This window comes from Amblyomma maculatum, chromosome 2 (assembly GCF_055883805.1).
Source record: "Amblyomma maculatum isolate TAMU_Amacu chromosome 2, ASM5588380v1, whole genome shotgun sequence".
In the NCBI taxonomy this organism is placed as follows: Eukaryota; Metazoa; Arthropoda; class Arachnida; order Ixodida; family Ixodidae; genus Amblyomma; species Amblyomma maculatum.
Genome location: NC_139345.1, coordinates 72,052,126 through 72,067,948, shown reverse-complemented (window position 1 = coordinate 72,067,948; position 15,823 = coordinate 72,052,126). Strand labels below are relative to the sequence as shown.

General features: G+C 43.4%; 1 protein-coding gene across 2 annotated transcripts in view; it reads right to left on the bottom strand.

Annotated features, from left to right (window-relative positions):
• Positions 1–15,823, bottom strand: part of Hyccin (PI4KA lipid kinase complex subunit hyccin) — a 40,307-nt gene that overhangs the window by 15,098 nt on the left and 9,386 nt on the right. For both annotated transcript variants that reach the window (XM_084594423.1, XM_084594424.1), the window contains exons 4-9: positions 15,304–15,441; positions 12,354–12,398; positions 10,937–11,017; positions 7,542–7,660; positions 6,347–6,442; positions 5,359–5,493 (exon numbers count right to left, since the gene is read on the bottom strand). In XM_084594423.1, the coding sequence (XP_084450549.1) occupies positions 5,359–5,493; positions 6,347–6,442; positions 7,542–7,660; positions 10,937–11,017; positions 12,354–12,398; positions 15,304–15,441 (614 nt within the window). The remainder of the gene's footprint in view (positions 1–5,358; positions 5,494–6,346; positions 6,443–7,541; positions 7,661–10,936; positions 11,018–12,353; positions 12,399–15,303; positions 15,442–15,823) is intronic.

Sequence of the window (15,823 nt, the reverse complement as noted above, 5' to 3'; positions counted from 1 at the left end):
GTGAGTGCATTTTTAATGGCCTCGCCCTGCAGAAAATCTGGCGTCAGCAGTTGGCTGGAAGCGTGAGGTCATGAGACCACGACGTAGCTGAGTTGGCAAGAAACCTTTACGGAGGACGAGATGGGTGCTGAAACCGGACCTTTGGGTCCAAAATCATAATACATGCCACCACCTAGCCCACACGACTCGGTTAAAGCGGTGCTTCATATCTGCGCTGAGTGGTCGTTCATATAATGCGATGGCTGACAGCTTTATGCTAACGAGTATGTGTGCAATAATAGAGGTGCAAATTAAGGGATTGATGATTAAGCGAGTAGCTAAGTGCACATATACGAATAAGGACCTGCAAGGTGAGTTGGCAAATGGGGGCAATTAAAGCTGTCGTATCATACCTTAAAGGAAGAGCTTAAGGGACCCTGAAACTTTTCTTATCGGCAAAACTTTAACTAGCGAGAAGCTACGCACTGTTTAAGCACCGTGACAAAAGAATTGACATAAGAGCACAACTGGGCCACTCAATATATAGCTTTAATGAGGTCAAGTGCAGCGAGAAAGAACGACACACAAGAAAATCCTTTATGACCAATCACGGAGACAACACTGTCCTGTCCCACATTTTGGTGTGCCTCATTTTTAAGCGACTCCTCATATAGTGTTTAATGTGCCCAAGCAGCCAACAAATTTGTTCATAAAATGAATTTTCGTTAAAAAATGAAAACAGTTACGTAGCAAATGCGTAAAATTAATTTATTAAAAAGATATATTTCCAAATCAACAAAGATGTTACTTTTTCCTGAATGGGGGTTTTCAGAGTGCGGCATTACAGTGCACCTTCCTCACAGTTCACGACCGCTCACTCTCGCATGAAAGACAGCAAACCATCTTGGGTCACCTAACGCATGTGTCACCTGGTTAGCTTTCATCAAAGGTTTTATTCCTTTCACTTTAGAAATGTGTTTAAAACATTAGTAAACCCTGATCAGACAAATCTTGGTAAATAATTTAAAACAAAATATTTCTTCCAAGATAATATCAGTGATTGTTTCAGTGGCAGAATGGTGCCTAGGGCACCACGGTTAAAAGGTCGATGTCCAGTGAAGCATACAAAAACTGCTACAGTTGAGCCCACTTTCGCAAACTTGACGGTTACTACACGGATTCCGTTCAATGTATCCAAAGCTTGTTGTAAGTGAACTTACCATATCCCAGCAAAAAAAAATGGCGGGTTGGACTAAACTGGTGCTTATTTCTTTAATACGCCACTTGTGGACGTTTGTTCTTCCGAAGCGGACACTATAGAGTCACTTTCTAAGCTTACCAGCATGGTCATATGCTCCTGGTTGCAAAACGTTTCGCGGGCCAAGCACTTCAGGAACTCAACATTAGAGATAGCAATTGAGGTGTTCACGGCACCTGGTGGAAGGTCACCATAACATTCTCATCAAGGAAGCAGTGGTAAGGAGTGCATGTACACGCAGGACGCACCACCACTGCTGCCTGTGCACTGTCTTCACGCAGCAGCAGAGATTCGCCTAGGCAGGCAATGCATACCGCGGACAGGGCAGACAAACAAGGCATGCCTCATGACATGCACTCAAACCTCAAATCGATAATGATGATGGTAGATAACGGCCACATGCAACAGTTCCCCACTCAATGCTGCTCCTTGCTCGCACTTAGCACTCTTTTGCTTCTCCATAAGACGCTTTGTCCAACCGACAAATGGATGCACCGACTGACCACATGTAGCTTGTTGGGGTGCTCTCCACTGGCACTTAGCTGAAGTTTCAATTCCGCTTTTTTCATTGATTTATGGGGGTTCGACACTTTCTTTTCGGGGGGGGGGGGGGGGGGGGGGGGGGCGAGGTATGAATCCTGGTAGTCATGGTAGGAAGCTCGAGCCTTTCGACTGTGGTGGGAAGATCGAGTGTGCGAGTCTCCACATTCATTAGTACAGTAAAACTCCATTAATTCAGGAGGAAGAAATATCCGCATTAACTTAATGAATGTCGAATTGTCGAGAGAGGCAAAAAAACAAAACAACAAGAGTAAAGGGCTGCACATCAACATACCCTTATTTTTTGAAGATAACTGTCATTGTTGACTGCTCTGTGCGGGCAACATGCATCGCAACTACTACTTTGCGCACTACTGCCAAAATGATGCAGTGCGAGCATACTGTCTGCAGAACCTGCATGTTTTCCAGAACACTCAGGGCCTAACAGCCTTGGTCACAGTGTGGCGTGGCAGTTTATCACAAGCATCGTCGTCATCTTCAGAACTTGCCTGTTCAGTCCTTAAAGCTTGTTCAATGATTTCGCTGTCGGTGAGATGCCCGGCAATGGCAACAAGCAGAAAGGTGCCAACGTTACTGTCGATTACGACATAATTGCACAGTCGAACATTCAATGGCAGAATGCTTGTATAGTCTCTTTTCCTCATAGTTGGTATCCAGGTCATCCACATTGGTGGTGTCAATGCTCTCAGTGAAACCAGTGTTTGAAGCAGCTTGCAATAACTGCAGACTGTGTGTTGCTCCAAACATGCACTAGGATGTGCATTGCACTAAGAAGAGAGACGTCATACTTGCATCCTGCTTCCAAGCATAACAACATACGCTCAAGCACCTGCTTGCGGCACCAGGTTTTCAAGTACTGAATTTTTCCCAGGTCCATGGGTTGGAGGGAAGCAGTGGTATTAGGAGGCAAAAAAGGCAGCCCAATGCTTTCCGGCCCCGACATGTTGTTGTGTGCACTGCAATTGTCAAGGACAAGCAGTACCTTGAGTTTTTTCGCAGGAACGCTGCGTGCCAGTCCTATTCACTCCGAACAAAACTGCCACCCTATCTTTACTCCGCTTGCCACCAACGCAAGGGTCTTCTCAAAAAGCGAGCGTCTCATCTGGCAGAATTGTGTAGATGAGTGCTGTCCCATCTGCGCCAGAGTTCATAGGCAGCAAGGCGCCTTGGAAGCTCACTTCTCCAGCCGTTCTCGACACCCTTTTCCCCCAGAAACACCGGAAAACTAAATTATGCCTTTTCTTGAAGAAGTCAAAGTACCCTTCTGATGCATTGAAACCTTCAATGTCCATCATTAGGGCGCACCTTTCTGCTTGTATGCAGATTAGGGGTCCGCTCAAGAGCAGATGTGAACCTCGTACGTCTGCAACCCATCGAAGCAGTGTTTCTTCTAGCTTCGGGTGCATTAGTGTTTGGAGTCTCTTCCGCTTATCGGAGAACTGTTGTCCATCGTAATCTTCCAAAATCTGAGCTTCAATTTTGATGCATGAGCTAAGCATGCTCCTCTTTATGTTAAAATTTGTCAAAATGGCCTGTCGCAGAATTCCTTTCTTTACGGCCTTCAGTATTTCCACTTTGCGAAGTACTTCGCCCGCTTCGCTGTGGCACGGTGGCCATCGCAGGAGCCGAAGAATGCAGCCCTGTCAGGAGAACGCTGTCCACACATGCGACAATCACACTCCATGGCATATACGCAAACACAACGAAACAAATGGTGTGGCGTAGCCGCGCAATTAAAAACAAAAGCATCCCGTCATACCTTCTTGGCTGGTGTTTACTGCGATAAAAATGGTGCCTTTGCATTTCAGTTGAACACCAGCGCCGCTCCTGCCATCATCGTCGCCATTATCACCTCACCCCTATACTCTCATGGTCGCCCTCTACACACGCAAGCTCCGCTGCCTGTCCGAATTAACCGAAGGGTGGCCAAATTTGTTTAATCTAATGAAAGTTTCACACCACAGAATAGTATATATATAGGGCTGCCCAAATTATCCAATTTTCCAAATTAACGAGGGTCAAATTAACGATGTTTTTGTATAACCAAGTGGTGCAACCACGGTTTGTTTTATCTGGAACGCAGTGCCACAGCTCTAATACATATTTTGACGGTACTGCCATTTTCGTTTATAATAAGCGAGCATTCACTATAAAAGCAGGGTGTCTAGCAAACCACTATTTTCAATATCCCTTGACTTTTCAAGGTTTTCCTTGATTATTTCAGTGAAGAGGCTCAAAAACGTAGCTGATAATGATAATAGACGAATAATTTGCAACAAAAAGCAATTTATTAATCATATTCTGCAATATATAATGGCGAAAAGGCTGTCATTAGTGCTAATGGTCGTTAAGAATGCCAAAAGTGTACTGAAAATGAAAAGAGCACTGATGCCAGCCTCACAGCACGCGAGACACCCACCCCTCAAACAGCGGGGCCAATCCAATTCAATATGGTTGTTTCTGCTTTTTGTAGCGTATTACTCCCACACAGCGCTTCCGCATATTTTGTTGAGTACCCACCTCACATTCGTTTTGGTTCTACCATGCCAGCTCAGCCATGCGCTGGCGTCAAAGTAATATATTGCGCCTCGCCTTGCGGCACGACCTCCATGGCGGCCGCATACTGGCGAGAAAGAAAAAAAAAAAAAGTCATGAATAACATAACTGCTTTCCTTCTAAGGAAAATGAACAGCAGAATATATCATGCCATTTTCCCTGACTTTGCAAAATTTTAGATGGCTTCCCTAACATTTCACTGATTTTTGCCGATGCATAAAATTCCTCTGACAATTCCCGGTTTTCCCCAGTTTTCCCGGATGCTAGACACCCTGAAAAGCGGCCGTCATAAGTGGGTTCAATTGTATGCATTTGCTGCATCATTTTAATTTGATGCACTTTTTACTCCGGCCTGTTTTGGAGCCACAATTACAATTAACTAAACGCACAGCCATAACATAGCAGCCTTTTGTATGCCTCACAGGACCTCAACCTTACAAGCGACATCATGGACACCATATGCCCGCAGACATCAAAACCGAAAACCGAACAGTACCAGTTTCTCTGGGGATCTTTCATAAAGCCAGCACCAGTGTGCAGACGTGTTCCAAAAGATCAAACACAAACTCCAGGTCAGAAAAACAACCCTCTTCATAAAACTGAGAAGGTCAGCAAGTTTCTTTTCAGCAACTTGATCACTCACAAAAGTTTTGCTTTGAAGCACTCAATTCTTTTGCCTCATGAATACTAAATCAAAACAGAGGTAGCTGTAAGCGGCAGAGTGTTACAGTCGAACCTCGGTTATAACGAAAAAGTATGAGGAGCAAAAATTTGTTCGTTACATCAGATATTCATTATAAAAATGCATGCCCAAATTCCTGTAAATAAGTTTGCTAACAAAACGAAACAAAATGCACACTAATATGGACAACACAAAGGTGCGAAACCGGACAATTTTTTAATTAAAAGCTTGATATAAACATGAAATCTCGCTTTTCAGTCCGTATTGAAGAGCTCTAAAAAGTCAGATTCCATTTTTCTCAGGCAAAAGGAGAAAAGCTCACATAGAGTAGTATATAGCTTGAAGCATCTCCAGGAGTATCTGTGAATTTAAGTTGACCCGCGGTGCGAAGCTAGCTGGTAGGCTGCTGTCAAAGGACATTCGCCGAACAGTCTCCAACGTCCCTTGGTTCACCACTCTGAAAAAGTTCAGCAAAGTAAATTAATGGAGCTGGATGAATCTATTTACGCAACCTGTTGTGCTAACACACAGGCCTACAATATGCACTTCTTTAAGATGCCATGCGAGTTTGGACAATGATTGACGGTTCTTCTCGGAAAGGACGATAAAAAGAACATAGAATACAGAAAAAAGCACATTTCACTGCAACAAAATGTGCACTAAAACAATACGTAGAATGATGCAATCTCTCGTGTCTCAGAGATGCACAGGTCTAGTTTGCTACAGTTTACACCCGTGCTTTCTTGCAACGTGCATTAATGATCACCTACCCTCCACAAAATATTTTCGAACACTGCAGTCCACTGCATGTTAACTAGGCAGCAGAAATTGCAGAGCAGACAATGCCAAGGCAGCTTTAAGCATAAGCTATGCCGAAATAATTCGCTACAGACAATAAAATTAGCTTCAAGAGAACAACAGCGCAGAGACGAGGGACAAGGAAAGAAGATAACACAGGTGCTGACTATCGGCTGCAGTTTATTAGAAAGAAACACAAAATATACTCTTTCACAATGCTCCTACAACCAGGAGCATTGTGAAAGAGTATATTTTGTGTGTTTCTAATAAACTGCAGTTGACAGTCAGCGCCTGTGTTGTCTTCCTTCTTTGTCCCTCGTCTCTGCACTGTTATCTTAACCAACTAGCTCAACCCTACGCTTTATTGAACAACCAGGAGCCAACGATATCGTACATACACTTCATCAAAGGCTGTTCTTTGCCAACTCTTAATCACCGCACTCACCATCCCCGCATAGGCCTTTGGCCATCGTCCTTAATGTAGCCCATCCTCCAAACTGAACAGTACTCACCTGGAACACATTTTGCAGAACGCAGCCCTGGATGCCTGAGGCATGGTGCTAATAGACTGGTTGTAGACGCGCATTAATACGATGGCCACCTGCAACCTGAACGAAATGAAATGCCAAAGCAAAACAACAAAAGCATCAAGGCAACGCAAACAGCTCAATCAGTACAGCATAGCATGAAATATTTAGGGGTCGTGGGTACAGATCCCACCAGCCCAACATGTGGTTGTTTTTTTTCTTCATACTTTGTTTTTTGTAATGGCCATAAAGTGAATACAGCAAGATTTTCTCGTCAACACTACAAATGAATTAAGAAAATTCCCCTATGCTTTTCTTGAGACTGCTGGATGTTGGCTTGCTTCATATGTACCACAAAAACGGTAGCTCAGTGGAAGCATTTCGGTGAGCTGCTCACGACAATCTACAACGTCTGTCATCAATCAGACCTTGTTCCCGAAGTCAGTATTTAGAATGTTACCTAATTTGTCTTTGCCAATTAATGAAGTTTGGAGAACGAAAAAAATACTGCAGATTGGGGCCGTGCAACTCTCAACTGGTCTCAGTGAGCTGGGACACACACAGCTTTCTTCAAAACCTTGGTTACACTTAGCTAGGGCACCCAGCAATTAGTAACTAAATATACCTAACTAAACACAGCTATAACAACATACTGACAGTGAAAGCCTGTTGTTATTTGATCCACAGTGACGACAGCACAGAAGGCTAACAGGCTCTGCAACGTGATTGTAACACAATAAACCTATCCTGGCCAATGTTATCAGAGCACATGTTTCCAGACCGATGGGCAGAATGTGCACCCTACTGAGGGGAATTTAAAACTGGAGAAGAAAGGCTCAAATACAAGGCAAGGCGAAACTGGGACCACAAAGGCAGCAGGGGAGTGCTAGTCACTAGAAAAGCTAGTTCAGAAGCGAAAGTGGCCAATTTCGCCTATCGTGCAATGCCTCTTCGATGTCACAGTGTTAACATCAGGGAGAGGTCTATTAAACCTACACATTTTTAAAAGGCTGCCTCAGTATTTCAAGTCAGGCTGAGGATGAATTAAAAGAGTGACCTTGTTGATGAACAGGGAGACATGTTGAATGGGGGGATTCAACGGTTTTTTTACAACGGTCAGTTCCGTGATGGATCAGACTGCTCATCAGCGAAGCCTCTGTGCCACCGAACAACCCCTTACCTGTTGCTAGCGCTCAGTGCGTCGACGGCAGGGTATGGGCCCTGCACAACTTTGCTGTCTCCGTGCTCCAGCTTCGACAGCATGTTCTCAGTCAACTGGGGCTGTGGTAGCGACATGGGCTGTGCGAAAGCAAAGTAAGCCTTCAAACAAGTGCACGTTTTGCTCAGTTTTCAGGACCAGCGAGGGAAGCACCGTTACAAAACACAGCATTAAGCCCGACACCTGCAACGCACGATCCCACTTTTAAAAAGGAAACTGAAAATGCGGTCTGTCCTGCAACTAATGTTTACTGTAAGCGTTCTGCATTAAAAAAATGTTGGATGCAAACAGATCGGCACAACCTGACATTACGAAGAATCAATCCTGCAGCGGATGCAATGACATTTAACATTTGAAAAGAAACTTGGGCATTGCATATCCAATCTTACTTATGCAGCAGTACTTAATTTCTTACAGCTAAATAATTATTCAAGCTTATCCCTCAAAGACACAGGTTACAATTATCCTTAAAAACCGTCAAGACAACAGACTTTAAGAACTTTGCGGTGAACTGACCTTCCCTTCTTTCAGTGCCTTGGTATTCATTGCACCTGCATTTATAACATAAAGCTGGCACAGTTATCTCCTTCCCAGAAATTTGATGAATGCAGCCTTTCAAGTTTAAAACTATATTATAGAAAAATAAAAAAAACGGAGAATAATGAAAATGCTTGAACGTATGCTTCTGCAAAGACTGCAACTGCAACTGAATGCCATAAAAAAGTATACCTGTAGAGTAAATGACCTTTGTACTAGTAGCCTCTAAATGCTTTACAAAGACACAACACCATGTCAGAGCCAGTTCTATTCTTAACACAGGAATGATTAAAAATCGCGATAGTAAACAAGATAAGCAACTCCTCTCAACTTTGAACAGCAAAAGAAAGGCCAAGATTACCAGTATCTCATTTTAACTTACCAGCCTACTCCCTGTATTTTTAACGTGTGACACCATTGCTCACCCTGCCATCTTTGGTAGTTGGGGAACATATATGGTCAGAAAGGCAGCAATTTTTTACCTAACAAAAATGATACATAGGGCCAGTTTGTTCTCCTCTAACTTTCTTAAAACACTTCCCTATAAAACCATAATTAGGCCCCTAATATTCTGCAGCTAAAAATTGTTAATTATGTAAACTGGGAACAAAGGACCTGCATTATTCTATGGGAAGTCTCCTTTATGTTAAAGGACCATTAAATGATACACAATAAGGCTAGAAAATAGCACGCTAGAAATCGGCACTCCATCACTTGTCACCGCATCGCAAAAACTTTAAGCTGGCGTCACGAGTAACAAAGGTATCAATGATCAAAGACTAAGCTCCCCTTCTCTTCACCAACATATGTGGCATCGCTAGAAAAAAGAAGAAAAAAAAAAGAAACAAGCAACACCTGCTGTGACTGCAAAGTTATAGGATCCACACAGAGCTTTTAAGTTTAAGCCGAAACTCATAAGAGACCACATGCACAAGTTGACCGCCCTCTTTTCTATGGTTGTAGCAACCCTTTCTCGCCAGTGCATATGTGATGATTCACCCCACTGGCCTGTGTTGGAGGGAAGTTGGCTTTTCCTCATATCTCACAAACCTGATGAATGAGCTCACCGTCTCAAAGAACGGAGAGAGAGAGAGAGAGAAAAAAAAAGGTGTGTATTAGCTGTCTGGCTCCAAGAAAATGCAGGTAGCTTTCTAGACCACATTATTCAAAGAAAATACTTGCATGACTGTTGTACAAATACGGCGATGCTCCTTTTAACATGACTCCTCCTACAACAGCGAGCAGAAGCGCTTATCAAGCTAGCCTGCTTGAGTCTTGTCAAGGCATTGGCAAAACATTTTCTTTATCAAGTTTTGCCTTTTAAGAAAATTCAGACAATTAAATAAACGCTATTCCCACTGTTCTACTATTTCTAGTGATGTAAACGAACGGAACATCATCAAAAAATGACCACGCCGCCACTGAAGCATAATTTTGTGATAAATGCTAGGATCTGCAATTGTTTTGCGATCACAGCAAACTAGGAGCCTTAACCATGATAGCAACTAGTCATATTAACGCATGTCAAGGTCGGAATACACCAAACTCAACAACACACATTCAGAGAACACGTATGTGACATGCATGCCTGGAGCCATACAAGTTTGGAATACACGACGGTGCCATGGTAAGTGAGACAATTTATTGATACAACAGCAACATTTCGTGTAACACAGTGGCATGGGTGCATAATGTGAAACGTACAGACACCAGAAAAAGATGAACACAGAGTCAAAATGCTTTCCACACATTAAAAAAAAATCAGCACTTCCGATGCTCCTTCTTTTACATGCTTCCTGCACAGTGTCTACTTAAACTAAGTCAAAAACAGTGCATGAATATTCAATATGAAATTACAATGCTGGACCTTTCTGAGGATATCCGAGAAGAAACACAGCCAACTTACATATCCTGAGGTACATAAAGTAATATTACTAGCAATGTTACAAGCGTTAAAAAAGGAAGAACATGGGCAGTGCTGCAACACTTGAAAAATGTGTCTTTACACCTATGGCAATGTAAAAACTGAAGACTAATATAAATGTAGTACTGCCCAGGGCTAGAAACTAAGCTATGCTTCTATTTAACAACACTATCACCACATTAAACATTATTTCACTAAACAATCTCTCCAAAATAACTTAAACTATGCTTTTCATGAGGTTTCTATTGACATTTCGCTGGGAAAAAAACCCTACAAGATTGCATACATACTGCTACAGGGCAATTACTGTGAGCATTACAAAAGGTAACTACTAAGTGCTGACAATTTGGAACGGATGCTTCTGTTCGTGCCAGTAAGCATTTCAGCAAATAAACAGCAACTGCCTAGTCCAAACGATGAAACCAAAGCTTTTGTAAGGAAAAGCGAAACTACTGCAGCAAGCATCCACACAGTGGCAGCCGCTTTGTACGTCGCGCTTTGCTGTACTACGCACAAGCAGCCAGGTTCTAGCATCCGAAGCCTGAGCGGCAAGATTTTTTTTCTTCTTTTCGCATTCTATAATTGTTTCATAAAAGTCAGCAAGGAATGGCTGAATTATGAAAGAAAAGAAAACCACGTAATACCAGGTGCCTCAGGTCCGTGACGCAAGCAGCCGTTTTTCAATGGAGCCAAACTCTCATACCAGGCAGAGATTGAGGACGGGTGCGCGACGACGTGCACATGGAAGGGCGTGCGCCAACTGCGATGATGCGCTGGTCCTTGCAGGTGCAGAGTTGGGGAGGAAGAGGACACAGCAGTGGCCGCAGCAGAAGCAGCAGCAGCAGGCAGTGATGGGCGACGGGAAAAAAAATCGACAGACCGTACTTACACACACCTCGTGGTATATCGATGGCTTGCTAATGCTTGGGATGTGGTACATCGTCGTCGCTGGCTTGCCCTCATTGTCAAGGATTTGCTGTCGGTGGAAAGAAGTAAGACTGCACAGTTAATGCGATGAAATTGTGCAAGGAGAAGCACCTGCGCGAGTTCGGAGATACGCAAGGAGCGTCGACAGAACTTTGGTGATACATTACACAGCAATGTAATAATACATTCCCTTCTATTATTATGGACACAGTGTTACGACAAATGCACCCACCATTTTTGTCAAGAGATGCATTATTACTACTGCATTATCTCGTGCAACAAATGTTTATGTATGTGTGTATTCCGGAAACAAATGCATTCATTATGTATGTCTGGTAACCTATGCATAGCCATTAGAAACCCGGTTCACATAGATGACAGAACTGCAGAAACTACACGTGATATTCCATGCCCACTGGGCTACAGCTTTAAAAGACAAGGCACTGCAAACATGAACCCATTTTGCAAGACTCTCGTTGATGCACAGCAAGACCTCGTTGACAAGTTTTTAAAAAGAATGTGAAAAAAAAAAAAAAAAAAGAAAAGAAAAGGCATTACCTGGGAAAATATGATTCAAACCGCCTACTTTTGAACAGTTTAAGTGTTGAGTGAGGTACAAAGGCACTCACTGACATTTTCACTTCACAATTTAGATTAGCCTCCCTAGGTGCAAGTTCTGAGCAGCCCCTTGTCTGATGCTCACAGAATTCAGTCTGCGCTCATGTTGGGCGGTGAAGAAGGTTCGCAACACACCCAGCATTTTCATGGCAAATGCAATATTTGTAGTTTCTTCCTCGTTTGTGGATGCTTCACTTGTTAGCAAATATGCAATGCGGGGAAGCCACCGTGCTACTGATTGCCATAGCTTTCTCTCTCAATGTTCCCCACTTTTACTCTTTATGTTGAGTCTCTGCTTGGACGTGGCCCGCTCATGTTAATACAGTTTAGTTACAGATGCATCTCCCATCTGTACCTGTGCACTGCAGAGAAACCATCGTTGCAGGAGACTGCCATCGCATTCTAGCCGTTGTGTAGCGTAAGTCCAAGTTTGCCTGTTCGTCGCGCACAAGTGTTTGATCACAAAGTGAAGCATGACTGAAATTTGCCAAATTTTTTTAACACAGTAGCCGGAAAGTCATGCTATCACGGAATGTATTAAATAGAATAAAAACTCTATGGGACATTTTCATTTTCCGCCATTTGGAGTTATGAACCCCAGGCATATCGAAGTGGTTTTACTGCCATGAGATTATAAAATACAACAGGTATGACCACAGTGACACACCCTCCAGTGAAGTAACAAATGCGTATGTATTTCACAACAGCAAAGTGCATAACTGAGCTCTCCAGTAAACCCAAGCTTAGCGTCCAAGAAGAGTACTTACCAAGTTGTAGGCACCCAACAAGAGGATTTCTAGGCAGTTGAGGGACTGTAAAATAAAGAAGGAGCCCCAAATGAGACATCCCACAAAAGCATACAAGCTCCTAAAGTGCCGACACGGTGGCGTAACGACTAGCAACCTAAATGACAGAATGGCGCCGGTGCCATTATAGCACCAAATGACATTACTACATCCACCAAGAGACCATCACGCGAGAGCACAACTCGCCTGTGCGTAGGTTTTACATCAGCTCAATTTAGCACTCCCCGGCAAAGTGAAGTGGCACACAAAAATGTCAGTCGTTTCGCACTGTTCCAGTGTGCCAATGCTCCACATGGACGGACTTCGCCCAGACGAGCGTTACACAACATTTTAAGCTTGAACAGACATGTGCTTGGAATGTGGGACGTCTCTACAAGGATCGAAGGAGGTAGAAATAGCTTCCAGAAATGCAGCTTTCCTACGTGAAAGCTTGAAACTGAAGCAGCATTCATGCAGAATGGACACTGCTGCAAACATTTTGCACAGCACAAGCAACGAATCTGCCAGAGATGTTAAGAACATTTAAGAAAATGCTACTTCAGCAAGCAGGGTGAAGGGAGGGGATCACATATGCCAAGAAGCCTAGCAAACAGTCATTTCCCCATCGCAGCAATTTGCGTCACTGCGTTACCTCTCAAAGCCATGACATTTCAGTGAAGTGATATGCACTATCCCTTTGCCAAGAACAGTACATACTGCCCGTGCACAGTTCACAAGGTTGCACAGCACTCGTCCAAGCCGAGTTGTCCCTTAGTTTGTCTTTTCTTGGTGTCCCCCAAAATGCCAGTCAAGCATTAACAAGTGAAAACAGCCCCATCAATTGTCATTTTTTATGCTGTAAGCCAACAAAGCGCAGTGTAGACCTCTTATAACGTAGGTTGTGGGGGCTGCAAAAATCGGCAGTAAGCAGCAGTGCACTATTACCAAAATATTAGTTTTTTCAAGCTCAAACTATATGTCAGATGGATAGCTTCAGCGAGACCGTTCTATCAATGCAAATACCGCCTCATGCAAATCGTTTGCCGCATGTCACAGAAAGCTAGCCGAGCGTCTGTTACAGTGGCGCACTAACGTTTGGCAGTTTGCTGCCTTGCGAGAAAAGCAATTTTGCCGTTGCCCAACCAAACTTGAATGAAGACAAAATAGCATCTACTCTTTCTGCTCACTCTTATAGGCAGAGAGCAATGTACCAGTGAAGGCATGACGACAAAGCATGATGAAACCTAGATGCATAGAAAGGAGAAAAGCGAAACAATGGCAGGGCGAAAAGAGTAGCTATTGCGCAACCTTGTGCAGGACGGGAGCAAGGAATGGAGACTGAAGGAGAGGGAACGAGCGGCGTGTGGGGAGTACACTTGTGTTGTGCCCTAAACATGTGATGTGATGTGCTGTGCCACACAGGGAAGCCTGGTGCTGCGCAGAGAAGAGCACTTGCTGTTCCACGCTGTCATCAAGTGGATTTCAAAACCGCCTATAACCAATATTTTGCTTTGTGCGACCGCATAATAAGCGGTATGACTTTACATCGAGTCCTAGGAGAGGCAGATTGGTAGCTGACGAAAACCACCTTATATCCGGTCCCGCACTATAGGTGGTTACATTATAAGTGGCCTTTGCTGTACTATGCTCAAGAAAGCAGAGTGCAAACAAAGAAAACCCTGCAAATGAAGCTGAGCAACCTTCAAATTAAAAGCAGTCTATGATCACAATTGGTTACATCGTAACTGTTAACAAGAGCTGTAACACACAAAAAATTGCTCAAATAGATGTAAAAGAGTTTCACACATCAGCTTCTTACTAGAAGTGAAGTCCAGTGACTGAATGACATTCACTATATGTCATGCGAGATGAGACATAATTTCAGAATGCTTACGCTAACATTTGCTTTATTCCCAGAGCAAAAGGTACCTTCACATGCAAGGTCGTCAAGCAGGAATCATTGTGGGAATGTTTTATATGGCATTCCTCCGAGACAACCAATCCTTTCATCTCGACATCATTATTCCCAAGCTAAAAACATGGGTTGCCAGTTAAGCAGACTTTTTCAATCTACCAAGACCAATAACAGTTGATGCATTACTATTCAACTGTATAAAATTTCATAAGAGCACCAATACCACTGCATACCTATTACAACTTTCTTTATTTCCGAGTTCCAAAAACTAATAAAAGTGCTCCAGCTGATCTGAATTATTCTATCCCACGATATAAAGCATGACAAAAAGTCACTGCATTGCCTCATTTTCTGGGCAAGAGAAACTACTAATACTACAAGTACAGCATGTACTCTGTAGCATTTAAAGGAATGGACTGCCAAGCAGGTTGCATTTCCTTTAGCTTAAAAGAGCAGCTATCGAATCACTATACAAAAAGCAATGAACATTAGTGACATCAATGGACCTCAAAAAATCAATTCTGCTATTAGAAGCAATGAGTCTCAGTTCCGACAGGAGAGAACAGAGTCAATCGAGGCACCACGCAACTAACTTCGCGAGCCTAGAGTTCACAATTCACAAGTTGTCTAGAGTTCACAATTCCACTGCAATATCAACAGATTACCGCATGGTAAAGTGGCTACTTCCCCTTAAAAGAGTTATAAGCAAGAAAGCATCAGTAAGTGAACTAACGGTATCACTGTCACCAGCTGTTTTAGCAAGAAAATGAGTGATGACAAAATATAGTTTTAGCCAGGGATCACAGTAGCCAGGCTACACCACCATTCATTTACTAACTGTGATTCCGGAGCCCTTTTCAGCCTCGAAATCATAACTTTAGATCAGTAGCTGGTGGAAGAAAACAAATGTTTTATTTCCAAATACTTTTCCTAAAAGCAGCTGCAGTCCCAATGACCACCCCTAGGCTTCAAAATTTTTCCATTACGATTCTCTCGGACGTAGCAAAGGTAACCAACCTTGCGCAGATCTCTCCTATGCAAGCTGCTGAGGTAGTTGCCAATCACACAGGGCAGAAAGAAGTGAGCAAACTGCCGCAGCGCCTCTTCCTGAGCTTTGAAGAAGACGAATAGCTGCTCACACAGGGGCTCCAGAAACTGCAGTACAGCAAGAAAAGCAGGGATCAGAAATGTCAGGACGGCACAACTTGTACTCTTATACTCCAAGAAGGGGCCTCCAGCAAAAGCGGACTATGAAACAATATGTTGCCATCCATTTTTTACTCAACTCTGTACGTGACGAAAATCCTCCAGAATGTCTTGTCAAAGCTCACTGGGCCAATCGAAAAGGGTCTCCCATAGCCCATCCTGTCTGCAGTTGCAAGAATTTAACGATTCAAAATAATAACGACCCTCAGTGTCTGTTACGGAGTGTATCACAAGCATATGCGTGCACTCTAGAGCAAGTGGTACGCGAGGCTTCGAATGTCTCGCAGTTGCATCGGGGCCATGAAATACGTCATAGTATAGAACCCCCCAG